General features: G+C 35.6%; 1 protein-coding gene across 1 annotated transcript; it reads left to right on the forward strand.

Moving 5' to 3' along the window:
- Positions 1-4522: 4522 nt before the first annotated feature.
- LOC141643934 (AP2/ERF and B3 domain-containing transcription factor RAV1) lies at positions 4523-6165 on the forward strand. Its single transcript, XM_074453333.1, has one exon. It carries the CDS (start codon positions 4675-4677, stop codon positions 5821-5823), a length of 1149 nt encoding a protein of 382 aa, XP_074309434.1. The 5' UTR covers positions 4523-4674; the 3' UTR covers positions 5824-6165.
- Positions 6166-16561: the final 10396 nt, after the last annotated feature.

Here is a 16561-nt window from a genome sequence, read left to right on the forward strand (position 1 = left end):
CAATAGTAGCACAACAATTTTTACTTATTCAAACACATTTATAGTTAGCGCGTGGAATAGTCAGTCAAGTTGATTGAAGGAGGTGCGGGTCGGGGGGACCTTGATCGATCATCTACCAACAAGATTCAAGGCTCAAGGACCCCTCCCTCCATCCGTACATTCTTATTTATTGTTTATTTATACAATTTTCACATTATTCATGCAAATAATGACATGAGACAAATTGACTTCATTTATGTATTTAAATTTGTAGGGACTTTTTCTTGGTGTGGGTGTAAGTGTCACATTGTTAAGCATTGGCTTAGATCGAGTAAATTGCCCATTCTGATTGGTACATATACGTCGAGTCATTTTCAATTATTATGTTTTTATTAGGTCGATTAATATATACCTGATCAGATTGATTTGGTCATTTTTTTTTTTGTTTAATTGGATAGTGTTATTATTGGGTCATTGTGATCTTATAGGTTATGTGCATTTTGGGTTGCCTACTTCGTGGCTGAGTTTCTGTGACGGGATAAATCAATTATTAGAAGGATAATTTCAATTTGGGTTTATTTAGAATTTTGTCGTGTCCTAAGTAGATGGACTTGAGTGTAATTCAAAATTAAATATGTTGAATTGTTTTATGTGTATTCATGTCATTCTAGAGTCTAATTTTTTTATAGGCATTTTGTATCATACTTCTCTATACCACACCAATGATAACATTGAGAATCTTTACAACATTCATGGTCGTAGAGAATTTTCGATATTATTCTTAAGCTATAGGACAAAATATAGTTATGTGAGATCTTGTTTGATTTATCGTCATGAATGTTATAAGAATATCAAATTTTTATAATTTTTAATAATGTGTAGCTAAAGATATTTACGTTGCAAAACGTTTCTCGATAAATGTAAAAAAGTCAATGTTATCATTGGTGTGATATGGAAGGAGTATTACTTTTATGTTTAACAAAGACCAAACTATCTGTCAAACCTAGTCATTTTGAATTTAAATAATTTTAAAGCCATTTTATTTAGGTTTAATTGGAGTCTTATTTTCATTGCTCAAGTTAAACTAGTTTTGTCATGACTAAACATGCATGGATAATAAACACTACAAGGAGATGATATTTGAAAATCCATGATCATATAACAAACGGAGCCAGAATACAATTGGTGAGTAGCATTAATTAAAACTCAAAAGACAACTTTCTTATTGACCGGATTTAAACACAAATTATAAGTGTTAATTTCCATAGTTTTATCAGTTAAGTTGGGCTAATTAGGTGACAATTGACGTTTGCATTACCCCTACTATTTATACACAAATTCTCAGTTAACAGGGACAAAATCCGTCTTAAGTTTAAGACAAGTCAAATGCATACCAAATCACACGGTAAGCTGCTTATCAAATGTCAAAAAAATTATCTTTATTACCATAATGTAGTAATAATAAACCTGTTTTGATTTTAAAACAGATAATACTCGTCTTAAGCAAGACTTAATGTTATTAATACGGTACATGAATGATGATTGATGAATCCACCATGTTCAATTATTTTGCCATATTTGGAGTACATCACTTTCACGAATATCTTACACTCCCAGAGAAATTAAATAAAGGACAAACAAGAGAGGGGACTGCCCACTTGTTGGGGGACCTTGAGTCCTTGACAATCAAGAACTACGTCGGTAATGCATAATGTTTGTTTAACTAATTAATGTAATTTTTGGTTTAAATTCCAATTGTTAATAAATAACCAAGGGCATACCATACACCTAAACAATTACACAAAATCTCATTATAGACGGCACATATCCGTTTATAACTAAAGACATGTCAAATACAATATCATATTTTTAATAGGACAAGCAACAAGTGTGGTGGTGTGAGCCAAAGATGTCACCACTTTCAAGCTATTTAACCTGTCTTTAGTTATAGACGAATATATCCGCCTATAGTAAGACTAGCCGAAACAATTAAGGCACTGCCAAATTCAACGTGCTAAAAGTAAGGCCGAATAAGATAAAGCCAGTGATTCACTGCAGATGTAATCAAAGCTCCCATATTTTCTCTGATCTTTTCAATGTCTATCTTATTCACATTTTCATAAGCAAAAATATTTGGCCAACACAAATCTTACACAAGTATGTGCACTAATATAAATATCTACATATGCTTTAATTTTTTGTCATGTAAAAATCAAGTTAGGTAGATTAACTGATTTTATAAATAGTGTGTAACACTATATTGTGACTAGAGCAATGTTATATCTTTCTTTATCGCATCAAAATTTTATTATCTATGAAAATAATTATTAGACAATAAAAATCTATAAAACGATTTAAAATCTAAACAAGTACCTGGGGTATGATTATTGACTAGATACTTCTCATTCTTAAGACCCTAATACGAAGTATATCAGTTCATCACTAAGTTTTATTATTTCTTTATTATTCAAACTCACCTCATGCTTTATACATTATACGTTAGAATCACCTTATATTCTACTTTTCTACTTCACTTGACAAAGTAGGAGGTTACACAAAAAAAATTAAAAAAAGAAAATAATACATGTGATCCATTTATGCGTCTTAAGTGAATCTTATCATAAAAGTACAAAATTTATCCAAAGACTCATCAATAATCTTATAATCTTATTTTAAGACGGTTTTAAAAAAGACAACAAAAACAATTAAGGCATGCACTTGTACAGTTGTATAATTGTACACTTGTACCAAATCCAACGTGCTAAAAGTTAAGAGAGAATAAGATAAAGGAAATAGTGAAGATATAACCAAGGCATACAGGATTACAAGCTCCCATATTTTCCCTGATCTTTTTAATTTGAAAGTCTATCTAATTCACATCTGTCACACTGTCCTTACATACTTCTCCACCATTGGGGTATTGGGTCCACTACCCATCCTTTGTTACCCTTAACTTGTTCTTCTTCCAATTGGCCAACAACATTCAGGAACCTTAATTATGTACCATTATTGGTGGGTATGTTATCTATGGCTGCACCTAATAATAGAGCTATTCTTATGTTGTTGTGGGCTATGGGCATCAGAATCAGATAGTAGTAACATTTTGGGTGAAAGAAAATTCAATGCCTACTAGAAGCACAACCCTCAATAATTAAACATGACACTAATACGAGTTCTAAAAAGAAATAGAGAGTTCATTTTCTTTCAATAATCCAGATTACATTCTGCTGCATTGAACAATTTAAGATTTATGCATAAAAAAATGAAGGGTTAATAGAGTGTAAAGGGGAAAATTTAATTAAATGGGGTTGTGAGAGGAAATGGAGAAAAAGAAATAAAGAGCCTCTTAATTGCAATAATACTACATACTCCCTTGTTTTTATATTCTTAAACACATTGACTTAACTCGAATTCTGACCGAGAACATGTGTAAATATCGAGATATTTTGGAAAATATATTATGAATTTTCTTTTGTGAAAAATCAAAACTCAAACTCGTAGTAAGATTTAACGAGGCAAATATTTTACTACAAGTGGATTGATATTGGATTCATATTGTATGTTAACAATCTGAATCCTATTGTGGTAAAAATGTAAAATATATCGACAAAATACTCACTTAAATAATCAAACTTTTTGGGATTCAGATTGTTAACATTTAACCACCCAAAAAACCAGTTAAAGCGCGATAGGATGATCAAGAATACTCATTTAAATAATCACAGTTATAATATGACGGTTTAAGTACTAGCCTAAATTTCGATATGCTTACTAAGTTACTATTAAACCGTTATAGAGATAAATTGATAGAATCATATCCTCAACAAATATCGAATTAACCTAATTCTCAACTCGCATTATAACATTCTTAATTAATGTTATTACTATAACATAACATAAATCAATAAAAAGAATTGATAAGATAAGAAGGGAGGGCCATCTAGTCATGGAGTAGAATGAGAAACAAGCATCACGTACTACATTACTACATCATAGTATCATACCTACAAGGGGGATGAACTTACAAAACCACAACCCAAACTCTTTAGAAGTTTCTATTTTTTATCGGTCTTCTTTAAAATGGCGAATTTATCTTAAATTGTAAACTAGGGCAAATATTATTGTGTTTCATATAGATGATAAGACAAAATTTTACCATTTCTTTTGCATTTAACTTTTCAAACAGTTTTTTTCTCATCTATTTATTTAACCCATTTTAATATCTAAGACCGACATATCCGACTTAAATAATTTGGGAAACCCAAAAAATGACCTGTCACATGAATCCCTTCAACTTGACAAGTGGGTCCCCCTTCACACATCTTCTCCCATACATAGCCCACAACACAACATATACACTCTCACTCTTTTTTTTATGTTTATTTAATTATTTAATTTAAACCTCTCTATCCTTGAATCTTCCTTACCGTTGACCCACATCCTCCTTATACAGTACTCGTATTTCTTCATTTTCCTAAACATATTTCTCCTCTTAAAATATTACCAACATTTTGATTTTTGAATTATTTCTTCCCTTTTTATTCCTTTTTTAGGTAATAACAATAACATTAATAATAATATTTTCCTTATATATATACCCACCAAACCTTCATATTTCCCATCTCATTCAAACTTCAAACAACAATCTCCTCCTTCTCTCTCTAGATTTTTAATCTCTAAAACCAAATTAAAATAATGGAATCTATTTCTAGTATGGATAATGAGAGCTCTTCAACAATTGACTCCCTAAAACCGAACAATAATAGTAATAATAATAATAGTAATAATATCATACACCCGTCCCCTTTAGCCCGAATGGGAAGCGGGACGAGTGTAATTATCGACTCGGAAAACGGGATCGAGGCCGAGTCGAAGAAACTCCCTTCCTCTAAATACAAAGGAGTGGTCCCCCAGCCCAATGGGCGCTGGGGAGCCCAAATCTACGAGAAACACCAGCGCGTGTGGCTCGGGACATTCAATGAGGAAGACGAGGCGTCTCGTGCGTACGATATCGCTGCGCAACGGTTCCGTGGTCGTGACGCTGTTACAAATTTCAAGCCGTTGTCTCTTGATGTTGAAGAAGATGTGATTGAGTTACAGTTTTTGAATTCTCGGGCGAAAGCCGAGGTGGTAGATATGCTTAGAAAGCATACCTACCACGACGAACTCCAACAAAACAGACGGAATCTGAAACATCAGATTTCGTCTGGGTTTGTTGGGTCGGTTAATAGACAGACAAACTTCCCCAATGTCGGGGGAGGTTGTCTGAAGGGGATGACTAGCCGAGACCAGTTATTCGAAAAGGTAGTAACCCCGAGCGACGTGGGGAAATTAAACCGGCTAGTCATCCCCAAGCAGCACGCTGAGAAGCACTTCCCGCTCAACAACAGTAATGACTTGAGCGGGAAGTGCTCCTCGCCATCTAAAGGCGTGCTGCTTAACTTTGAAGATGTAAATGAGAAAGTCTGGAGGTTCCGGTACTCGTACTGGAACAGCAGTCAAAGCTACGTCTTGACCAAAGGCTGGAGCCGGTTCGTCAAGGAAAAGAATCTGAAAGCTGGAGATGTTGTGTGTTTTCAGAGGTCTACTGGGCCTGACAGACAGCTGTACATTGACTGGAAGCCCAGGAATGGTGTGCCTTGTTCCGGATCCGGGTCTGGGTCGGGTGAAGAGGTTTTGGGCCAGGTTGTTGAGAGTCCGGCCCAAATGATAAGGTTATTTGGGGTTAATATCTGTGAAGTTAATCCAAGTAGTATTAATGAAAATGGGAAAAGATCAAGAGAAATGGAACTGTTAACCATGGAAACTAGCTGTAAAAAGCAGATGTTTATTGCTGCTTTGTGACAAATATTTTATCTTTTTAGGTTCGATTTTTCAAAAGCTAGGGTTAAAACCGTCTTAAGTTAAGACCTCTTAGGATTCTCTTTTTGTTGTTGTCTTATGTAAAGTTATTGTGAGTGTCGTCTTAACTTAGGACAATCTTTTGTATACCGGTGCACGAGATGTTAATTGTAAATTAGTACTCAAGTTACTATTTTAGGGGAAAAAAAGGTAAAAAGTGAAGGAAAAAACAGCTGAAGAGAGCTGGTAAATGTTAATGTAGGTGCATAAATTAAAAGTTGGAACAGTATGAAAGGAATTTTTACTTTTTTTAGTTCAAAAGCAATGGGAAATCTGTTAAACATCTTTTTTGTCTTTTTTTTGGATTATTATCACACTGGAATGCGGTACCGCATGAATTTTCCGTTTAAAATTTGATTAATTGAAAGTGTGTTCATAAATTAGATCTAAAAAAGGAATGGGATTGAGTATCACTAATTCAAGATTTGCTCACTGTATAATGTGTTAAAGTGGAAGCAATATTAGGTGGAGTTTTGCTAATTAATCTCTTTTTTGTTGAGTAGTCACACTTCGATTTAATTTTATGACCGACATAAGTACGAATACTGTATATAGTTAGAACTTAGATGTGATTTATGTGTTTAATCTTCGCAATAATTTTAGCAACTTGCTTGATGTGATTTATGTACTCCATATTTGATTTTTTTTTTTGTATCTACGAATTATGCATCGACAAAGTGGTCCATCAATAGAACGCGTGCTAAGTTCTACCTAGACTTTATTAAATTTATTTTCTAGAAAAATTCGAATAATCTTATTATGTAAAATACTGCATTATCAACAGACAACGTAGGAAAGGAATTTGTGAATTAAATATTAATATATGATTATTGATTTTTCTCTCATTTTTCAAAGTTATAATATTTTAATACCAAGTATTCACGTACATGTCTTAAGTATATGAATAGTACACACATGACTTTGTTTGCCCGGTTCTTATTTCTACTCCTTTGTTTGAACAATTTGTCTCTCTTATATCATCTTAAGATTAAAACAGATTAATAATATTCTATTTATATGAACAAGATAAACATTTTATTAATATTTTGATATTTAACTTTTATTTTATTTATACTATTTAACTCGTTTTAAGTTTAAAACGAATACAAGTAACAAAAGTATTATTGTGGAGTAGGTAGGGTGCCAAATAGTCCAAGTTAATCAACAAGTTGCAATATTGCATGGTTACTACAAGTCTTAAATACAATAAATTTAAAACCCCACTATGCAATTGCACTAGTGGCATACGTTTACAAATACGTGTTAATACAATCTTTTATGTGAAAAATATTCAATTTTCTGTTGAGAAATCAAGTTAAATTAATTAGTTAGATAGCTTCACAATCCCCCAAATTGACTTGGCTTGCAAATGCAATGCACATGCTTATATAGATTGCTTTTGATTTGGCTTAGTAAGTTTATAATCAATTGGGTACAAGCACTGACAGGTTTAGGGGGCTGGAAATTGAGAATTTCGAATTTTTTAGTTAAAATTTTCGGAGGTTTACTTTATGGTATTACCAGTTCGGTCCTGTTGAAATTTTTCGCCCCCTTAACGAAGAATTCCGGCCTCGTCACTGTACAAGACTACAAGATCGAGTATAGTTGTGATTTGTTTAGACTTGAACCCATTATCGAGTATAGAGAGTCTAGCTGTAAAGAAAATTCCGTAATTGCTAAAAATAGTTAAAACATTTAGGAAAATGAAACAAATACTAAATCTTACAAAAGTTACAATAACTAATATGTAAAAAGCATCTCAAGTTATCAGTTAATAGATCCTACAACCAATTGTACACAATTGTATGCTCTAGAACTCGAGCTATATAATAAAGTTTTGGAGTTTTGTTTTAAAGAAGTCGAGCTATAACATAAAATTTCGAAACTCACTCACTTAAACATAAAAAAAATTAACTTTAAGAAAGCTAAAAAAAAAAATTACAGGTAAGCTCGATAAGATATAACTTGGTTGTATGATGTTATTGTACAATTGGAGGTATAATGTTATTTGTGTCAAGTTATGCACTTTAGAGCACCTACAATAGAGAGGATTGAGCCTCCTCTTAACTCTTTTTCTTCTCTAAGAGGACATCATCTCTATGTTAAGAATATTCAACAACCAAATACTCTTCCCTAGTCTTACGCCTTCTATTTCTATGTTTTAGCTATTAGTTGTTGACTCCTTATTGTTAGCTTGTACATCCTAGTTTCTAGCCTTTAGTTATTAGGTTTAGTTATATGCTCCTCTTTGCTAACTCTACTATATATACATGTAATCTGTACATCTCGGTTACTTCATCAATATAATTCTTATTCATACTTTACATGGTATCAAGAGACTTTCGATCCTCACGATCATAAAAAATAAAAACAAACCCGTTTCCCGCACCTTGCGTTGTGTATCCGTCCCTCAGTCAGGCATCCTCTACTTCTCGCAATGGCCAACAATCAACTGCTAATCCCCAACGCTGCCCAACCAAACGCACCTCTCACCCTTGTTAACCTTCCTAATTGTATCCAACTTAAGGACACCATGACCTTCCGACAATGGCGCTTCCAAATCCGTGCCATCATGAACGGACTCCACCTTTTCTCGTACCTTGATGGCTCTAACCCCGAACCACCAAAAACCATAACCGTGGCTGCTGTAGCTCCTGCCACCGAACCCACCATTGAAGATAACCCTGCTCACTCGACTTGGTACCGTCAGGACCAACTAATTCTTGGTGCTCTCACAGGTACCTTGTCGTCCCCCATTGCCGGTCTCATTGTGAATGACAACACGTCACATGAGGCTTGGACCACACTCACTAGGACCTTTGTCAATTCCTCACGTGGTCATCGACTACAAATAAAAGACCGCCTCGACAACATTAGCCATACCGACAATATGACCATTACCGAATACATGACATCCGTCAAAGCCTGCACCGATGACCTTGCCCAGCTCGAACACCCAATGGACATTGACGATATTACTAATAAAATTCTCAATGGCCTTGACCAAGAAAAATACCGTTCTGTTATTGATGTTGTCCGCGCTCGAGATACCTCGATTTCTTTCGAATCTCTCCACGAAAAGCTCATCCAACATGAACTCCGTATCAAGCATGCTAAGCCCGCCACCAATCCCACCGATTTCCAACCCTCTGCTCACACAGCCACCCACTCTCGTCATACCTATCAAAATCAAAATCGCTCATACTCGAAACCAGCCTACAACTATCAAAATTCCAACAACTATCAAAATTCCAACCGTTCCCCTCCTACTGGTTCCAACTCCAACCAGTCCTACCTGAAACCATACCGTGGTCGATGTCACTTTTGTGACGAAGTCGGTCACGTTGCCTCTGCTTGTTCTCTCCTTCAAAAACTCTACCCGAATGTCGTTTTCCCTACCCGTCCAAAAGGCCCCCGTCCCCAAGCCAATACCGCAACCCAATCTAGCAATATACCTCGCTCTTGGATTGTTGATAGTGGCGCATCTCACCATATCACGGATGATTTGAATACACTGTCCCTTCATAACCCGTATGAAGGACCAGATGATCTTCTAATTGGTGATGGATCGCCTCTCACAATCACTCATACTGGTTCTTTTTCTTTCTCTTTATCTCCTCGCTCCCTGTTATTTACTAATGTTCTAGTCGTTCCCAAAATTTCTCACAAATTGTTTTCCGTCTCTCAATTTTGTCGTGATAATCATGCTTATGCAAAATTCTTACCCGATTCTTTTTCTTTCCATGATGTCCAGACGGGCTCCCTTCTTCTTCAAGGTCGTCTCATTGACGGCATGTATTATTGGACTCCGCCTTCGCCTCACGCGCACTCTGCCAAAGCTTCTGACTCCTCCTTGTGGCATCATCGTTTAGGACACCCATCGCTTAAAATTATGCAGCTTTTCAATTCTAGGTTTAATTTAAAAATTTCCAATTCCGATTATTGTAATTCTTGTTATCTTAATAAAAGTCACAAGCTCCCCTTTTCTATTTCTACACTGCGTTCCTCTGCTCCACTTGACTTAATATTTTCCGACCTTTGGACATCTCCCATCCTTTCCCCCGCCTCCTTCAAATATTATGTTATATTCGTGGATCACTTTACCCACTATGTTTGGTTATACCCGTTAAAACACAAATCCGACACTGCATCCACATTTATCAAATTCCGAGCTATTGTTGAAAAATACTTCAATAAACCTATCCGTCAGTTTTACTCCGACAATGGAGGTGAATTCATTAAACTTACTCACCATCTTCACACTAATGGCATTAATTTTCTCACATCTCCACCACATACTCCCGAGCATAATGGGTTTTCCGAACGCCGTCATCGTCACATAGTTGAAACGGGACTATCCCTTCTTACTCATGCTCAACTTCCAACTTCCAACTTCCAACGACTGTCTATTTAATTAACAGGATGCCCACATCGACACTTCAAAATAATTCCCCGTACTCCATTCTATTTAAATCCGAACCAAATATTTCAAAACTTCATAGTTTCGGGTGCTTATGTTACCCGTGGCTTCGTCCCTATACCCGTCACAAACTCGAAACTCGGTCCATTCAATGTGTCTTTCTTGGGTATTCGCAAACTCAAAGCGCTTATTTGTGTCTTGACCCGCTCACGTCTCGGGTCTACACCTCCAGGCATGTTCGTTTTCTGGATCATATTTTTCCATACTCTGATCTCCTCAAACTGTCTCCCTCTTCTTCCTCTATCACACCCTCTGACTGGTGCTCCGTCTCTCTCCCTGTTCTGAACCCGTCACCCACACCCACCCCTTCCACGGCCTCTCCTTCCACTTCCACCACTGCCACGATTCCTTCCTCCCCTGCCCCTTCCCCGAACCCCGCTACCTCCCCTGCTGATCACCCATCCGAACCAATACCCGCCTCCACCTCTGCTTCTTCCTCTGCTACTTCCTCTGCTACTGCACCTACAACGGCTCCACAACCGTCTCCATCTTCTACCTCCCATCACAACACCCGTCTCACCAATAACATTATTAAACCCAATCCCAAATATGCTAAACCTAACCCGAAACACGCCAAATTATCGTCCGTACCCTCTGCCTATATTACTCCCACAACCGTCAAACAAGCTCTTGTTGATCCGCGATGGAGAGCTGCAATGCAGTCCGAGTATGATGCTCTCCTTCGCAATCGTACCTGGTCCCTCGTCCCTCCTGATCAAGCCCAAAACATCATCGGTTGTAAGTGGGTTTTTCGAATTAAGTATAATCCCGATGGCTCTCTCAAGCAACATAAAGCTCGTCTTGTTGCTAATGTTCCATCAACGACCCGGCCTTGACTATACCGAAACCTTTAGCCCAGTTATTAAACCCGTTACGATCCGACTCATTCTTTCCCTTGCTGTCTCACACGGTTGGTCCTTGCGACAAATAGACATTAATAATGCCTTTCTCCAAGGAAATCTGACTGAGTCCGTATACATGACTCAACCTCCGGGATTCGCAAATACTGACGCTCCAAATCACGTTTGTAAGTTAAGTAAAGCTATTTACGGATTAAAACAAGCACCGCGTGCTTGGTACACTGAATTGAAAAATTATTTTTTATCTTACGGTTTTCGAAATTCTATTTCGGACTCCTCACTGTTTATTTTTGATCGCACTGACATCCGGTTATATGCTCTCGTCTACGTTGATGATATTGTTATTACAGGTCCGAATTCCAATGATGTTGATCGGTTTATTGCAGCTATTTCTGCTCGTTTTTCATTAAAAGATTTGGGCCCTTTATTTTATTTTCTTGGCATGGAAGTCACTCCTACGACAACCGGTATACATATTAATCAGTCCAAGTATATTTCTGACATTCTTGTTCGATTTAATATGCTCGATTGCAGTCCCTCGACGACTCCCATGCTCTCGCATCCCTACTTAACCCGTGAAGATCACTTACCAATGGTTGATGCCACGAATTACAGGGCAGCCGTTGGTAGCTTACAATACCTGTCCTTAACACGGCCTGATATTGCTTATCCGGTTAATAAATTGGCACAATTCCTTACTCATCCGACATCCACACATTGGGGAGCTTTTAAGCGCCTCCTTCGCTTCTTAAAGGGCACTATTCACAAGGGTATTTCGTTTGACAAAAGCAATCATTTTAATTTTCATGCCTATTGTGATGCGGACCTAGCTGGTGATCATAATGATTATTTATCTACTACTGGTTTTCTTGTTTTTATTGGCAAGCATCCCATCTCGTGGTCCTCAAAGAAGCAACGTGCATTGTCTCGATCCTCTACCGAGGCTGAATTTCGTGCTATAGCTGATACTACGTCTGAAGTTTTATGGTTAAAGTCGCTCTTCAGTGAACTACGTCTTTCATTGCCTAAAGCTCCAGTTATCTTTTGTGATAATCTAAGTGCTACGAATTACTCGGCCAATCCTATCTTTCATTCACGAATGAAGCATCTGGCCCTGGCCTTCCATTTTGTCCGAGAGCAGGTTCATCTCGGTCACATACGGGTTCAACATATTGATGGGGATGATCAACTTGCTGATACGTTAACTAAGCCCTTGTCAAGACCACGTTTTGACTTACTTGCATCCAAGATCGGTCTTACACTCCGTCCGTCCGTCTTGCGGGAGTGTGTTAAGAATATTCAACAACCAAATACTCTTCCCTAGTCTTACGCCTTCTGTTTCTATGTTTTAGCTATTAGTTGTTGACTCCTTATTGTTAGCTTGTACATCCTAGTTTCTAGCCTTTAGTTATTAGGTTTAGTTATATGCTCCTCTTTGCTAACTCTACTATATATACATGTAATCTGTACATCTCAGTTACTTCATCAATATAATTCTTATTCATACTTTACACTCTATTGTGAGAACTATGCTGGGTGTCTTCTTGTATAGAGAAAGGATTTTAGAGAAAGGAGACATAGGCCATTGTGTCCACAAGCTAATGTTCATTTGCCATATCGCCCATATGTATAATATTTAAGTTATAATTTTTATTTATTATGGAAATAAAATTACTCAATATACTTTTAATTGTTATTGTACATTCATATTTGTTGGAACATATATAGACTAGGTTTCAAGGCTCGAACATAAATTAAAAATATGTATCACAATTTAATGTTGAGTTTCATGTATTTTGTTTTATGAACTTTATATCTTACTTTGTATTATGAATTTGATGTATTTTATTTTATGAATTTTATATGTTATTTAATTTAGCAACACAATTTTTTTAAAAAAATTAGTTTGATTAATTTGTAAATTATTAAAACAATATAAAGTAACTCATAATATTAAATATAAATAATATAAATATAATAATAAGAAAAGTAATATAAGAGGATCCTTTCTATTCCGGAGGAAAAAAGATGTACTAGAAATGAAGAGGATGTAGAGAGTGGGAAATGAGGTGGATGAAAGAGGAAATGTGGTCTCAAAAAAATAGAAAGAAAGAGAAAAAATAAGAAGATGAAACCATCATCTTTATTGTGGGTGCTCGTAGAGCATCCGCAAAGGTGGGGAGGTGCCTCCCCATATGTCCTCTCTCTCCTCATATGGGGCTTCTCATTGTTGCACAAAGCTCCCTAACATTTGAGGTTCCACTGTTTTTAGAGGAGCTCCAAAAAAAAAAAAAAAGTAAGGCAATTTGTGTTACTTTTGGGGAGTTTTCCAAATTTTTGTGTGTGAATTGGGAAACCCCATTGTTGCATAAATGTAATTATGAAATGGGGAGGGTAAATGGAAAAGTTAGTGGAAAATGAGGTGAACGGATAAAAAAAGGAAAGAGAAGATATGGGGAGCCTCACCTTTGCGGATGCTCTTAGAGGAATTGTAAATGGAGTGACATTGTGACAATTATAAGGGTGATATTAATGTTGACTAGCAGATTTTCAAAATTTTAGTTACATTTTTCAAAAATTTTCATGTGTATTTTATATTATTACTCATTGGTTCTCTCTAAAATTCTCTGTCTCCATAAATTCAATTCCTGACTCCACTACTATTACCCAGTAAACCAGTTGATATCGACTTAGTTTACCAGATATAGAGGTTATTAAGAGAGTCCTCTCAAATTCTCAATTATGAGTCCTTGCGTGGCAGAACTATATGACCATATGAGGAGTATGGATTCTCTCCATTTTCTAAAAGAAATGGAGAGTCCATTTCTCTCTCACAATGTAATATTATATTACACTTCTCTCTTTACTACCTTTTACCTTTATTTATCGCGATAAAATCCGAAGCGTTGAATCGCCCCCAAATGAAATTTTGTCCGTTAAAAAGAAATGGACCCTCTATTTCTTTTAGGAAATGGAGAGAGTCCTCATTGCTATATGAGGTAGGTTGTGAGCCTAATAGTACGGTTTACGTTAAAGACATTTGTATTCTTCTTCAGTCTTTGTCCATATGTGCTTGCTGGTTTCTGATCTTTAACGAGATATTCTCTCCAATCGAGGTATGTTCTGAAACAACTATTGGTCCATTTCTAGTTACTGTCATTAGGAAACTACTCCATCATTTACTCACTTAAAAAGGCATCTAACATTAAATCCGGAATAACGTTATTGAGTGGTATCGAGTTTGATTGAAATTTTTTATTAATATATAATTTAATTATGTTATTAAAATATCTCAAGTGAGTATGATAATGTGAATCTCATTACGACCGTGTGATGTGTTACACTAATACGGAGTATAATTCTTCCGTTTGTAGTCTGTAGATGATTGGAAAATTATTCCTAGGACTGTATCATTCTTTCTTGAGGAGGAATTATTTGTTTATATGAGTTACTTGCGTGATAGGATAATACTGAAACTTTGTACTCCGTATTATACTAGGTTGAAAACTTTGAAAATTCGTAGACCTATATTAGAATGTTACAATTCTCAGAATATGGTAAAATTTTGTATCACGTTATAATATGTAATCTACTTTTTTTATGATTTACCTAATACGAAGTATCATAGTTATAAATTAAAACATCGATAAAAAGTGTGATAATCATTACCCTCTAAACAGGTAGTATCGATGTTTAAATTGTCGATCCTAAGCACATAGTACTGATAGTAGTAAACTAGTAATGCTACTTTGTCTCAAATACAAATAAACTTGAGTTGATCACGCCGTATTTTATATAAATATGATAATATTGACCCGTTTAACTTAAAATTATACTCCCTCCATTCAACTCCACAAGGCCATTATCTCTTTTGCACACTATTCACAAACGGACATTCAAGTTCAATTTTCTCTCGATACATAAGTGAAAATATATTCGTGTGAGATCTTATTTGATTCGTCTTTAGGAGTACATTAAAAATATGTAACTTTTATAATTTTTGCAAATACGTAACTAAAGATATTTGCCGAGTAAAAGCCGCGTTGGCAAACGTGATAAAGCATAATGGCCTTGTGGAGTTGAATGGAGGGAGTAATGGACTAACAAAAAATACATCAACTCGCTCAAAACTAAACTCTGTAATTTTAAACCCCTTTTACCCTAGCGATAAAACTCCACAATAATAATCTGATACATAGACACATAGTATACGAAACCATTTGTCTCCCTCTAACCTTCTCTCCAACTTTCTCCCTTTATCTTCTCACAACCGATTAAATTAATATAGATCGTGTGAGGTTGAAAAATAAGTGTCAAAATATATACTAATAATAGTGTAAGCGATTGTGAGAGAAAAAGGTAGAAGAAAGAAAGTCGATAAATTATGAGTATCATATGCCCAGATGACAGAATGCAGGAATCTGACTATGAAAGATTAAAACAATCCTGTCTATACACTACAAAAAACAAACATTGTCAGGCACATGGAAGCTTACAATGCATGCTCCTAGTGTTGTGTATGCTATACGTATGAAATACGGGTTACATTCGTACAATCGTACATGTAGCAAACTAGCAATGCTATACGTCTAAATCTTTCATAACTTGATAAATGAATTTTTTTTACTATGATACAACATACTCTCTCTGTTTGATTACAGATTGTCCCGGTCATTTATTTACCTTTGGTTTTGACACAAAGATTAAGGAAAGAGGAGCAGATTAATTATTGGATGACAAGTGGGTCAAACTGGGTGTGGATGATTAAATTACTCATCAAAGACATTTCGAAAATAGAAAGGTAAACAATTGACTAAGAAACTTTAAAATGTAAACAAATAAGTAAACAAATAACCGGATCGGAGAGTAATTATAATCACAAATTCTCATTTAAAATGAATCAAATAGTTAGAATAAAATAAAAGTAGGATGCACAAGGAAAACCAACAAATTTATCTTATATACACATTTGGGATGATACTTGACCCGTTTTAATATTAAGATGAATATATACGTCTTAGAAAAACTTATTGAATTATATAATTTTTGTTGCGAGTCTTATGACTGATCATATACAAAGAGTAACACTCAAACGAAACATATCGTTGTTTTAATACAGAGCCGTGCTTAACCCCACTTTTAGTAAATTTACATTTGTATATCAATGGTTTACAAATAATCAAATATATATTCAAAATTACCCTTACACATGAAATAGTGATAGACTTGTACTCCTAATTTGTTGTCAATTAGGTCAAAACGTGCTTGACTGCTTGCGCATTAGTTGTAACTAATACTCCCTCCGTCCCGGTCATTTGTTGTCCTTTGGTTTTGGCACAAA

The sequence above is a fragment of the Silene latifolia genome, chromosome 2 (assembly GCF_048544455.1).
Source record: "Silene latifolia isolate original U9 population chromosome 2, ASM4854445v1, whole genome shotgun sequence".
Classification (NCBI taxonomy): domain Eukaryota; kingdom Viridiplantae; phylum Streptophyta; class Magnoliopsida; order Caryophyllales; family Caryophyllaceae; genus Silene; species Silene latifolia.

Excerpts from the sequence above, each read along its gene's own strand:
- LOC141643934 (XM_074453333.1), top strand. The coding sequence starts at position 4,675 with ATGGAATCTATTTCTAGTATGGATAATGAGAGCTCTTCAACAATTGAC.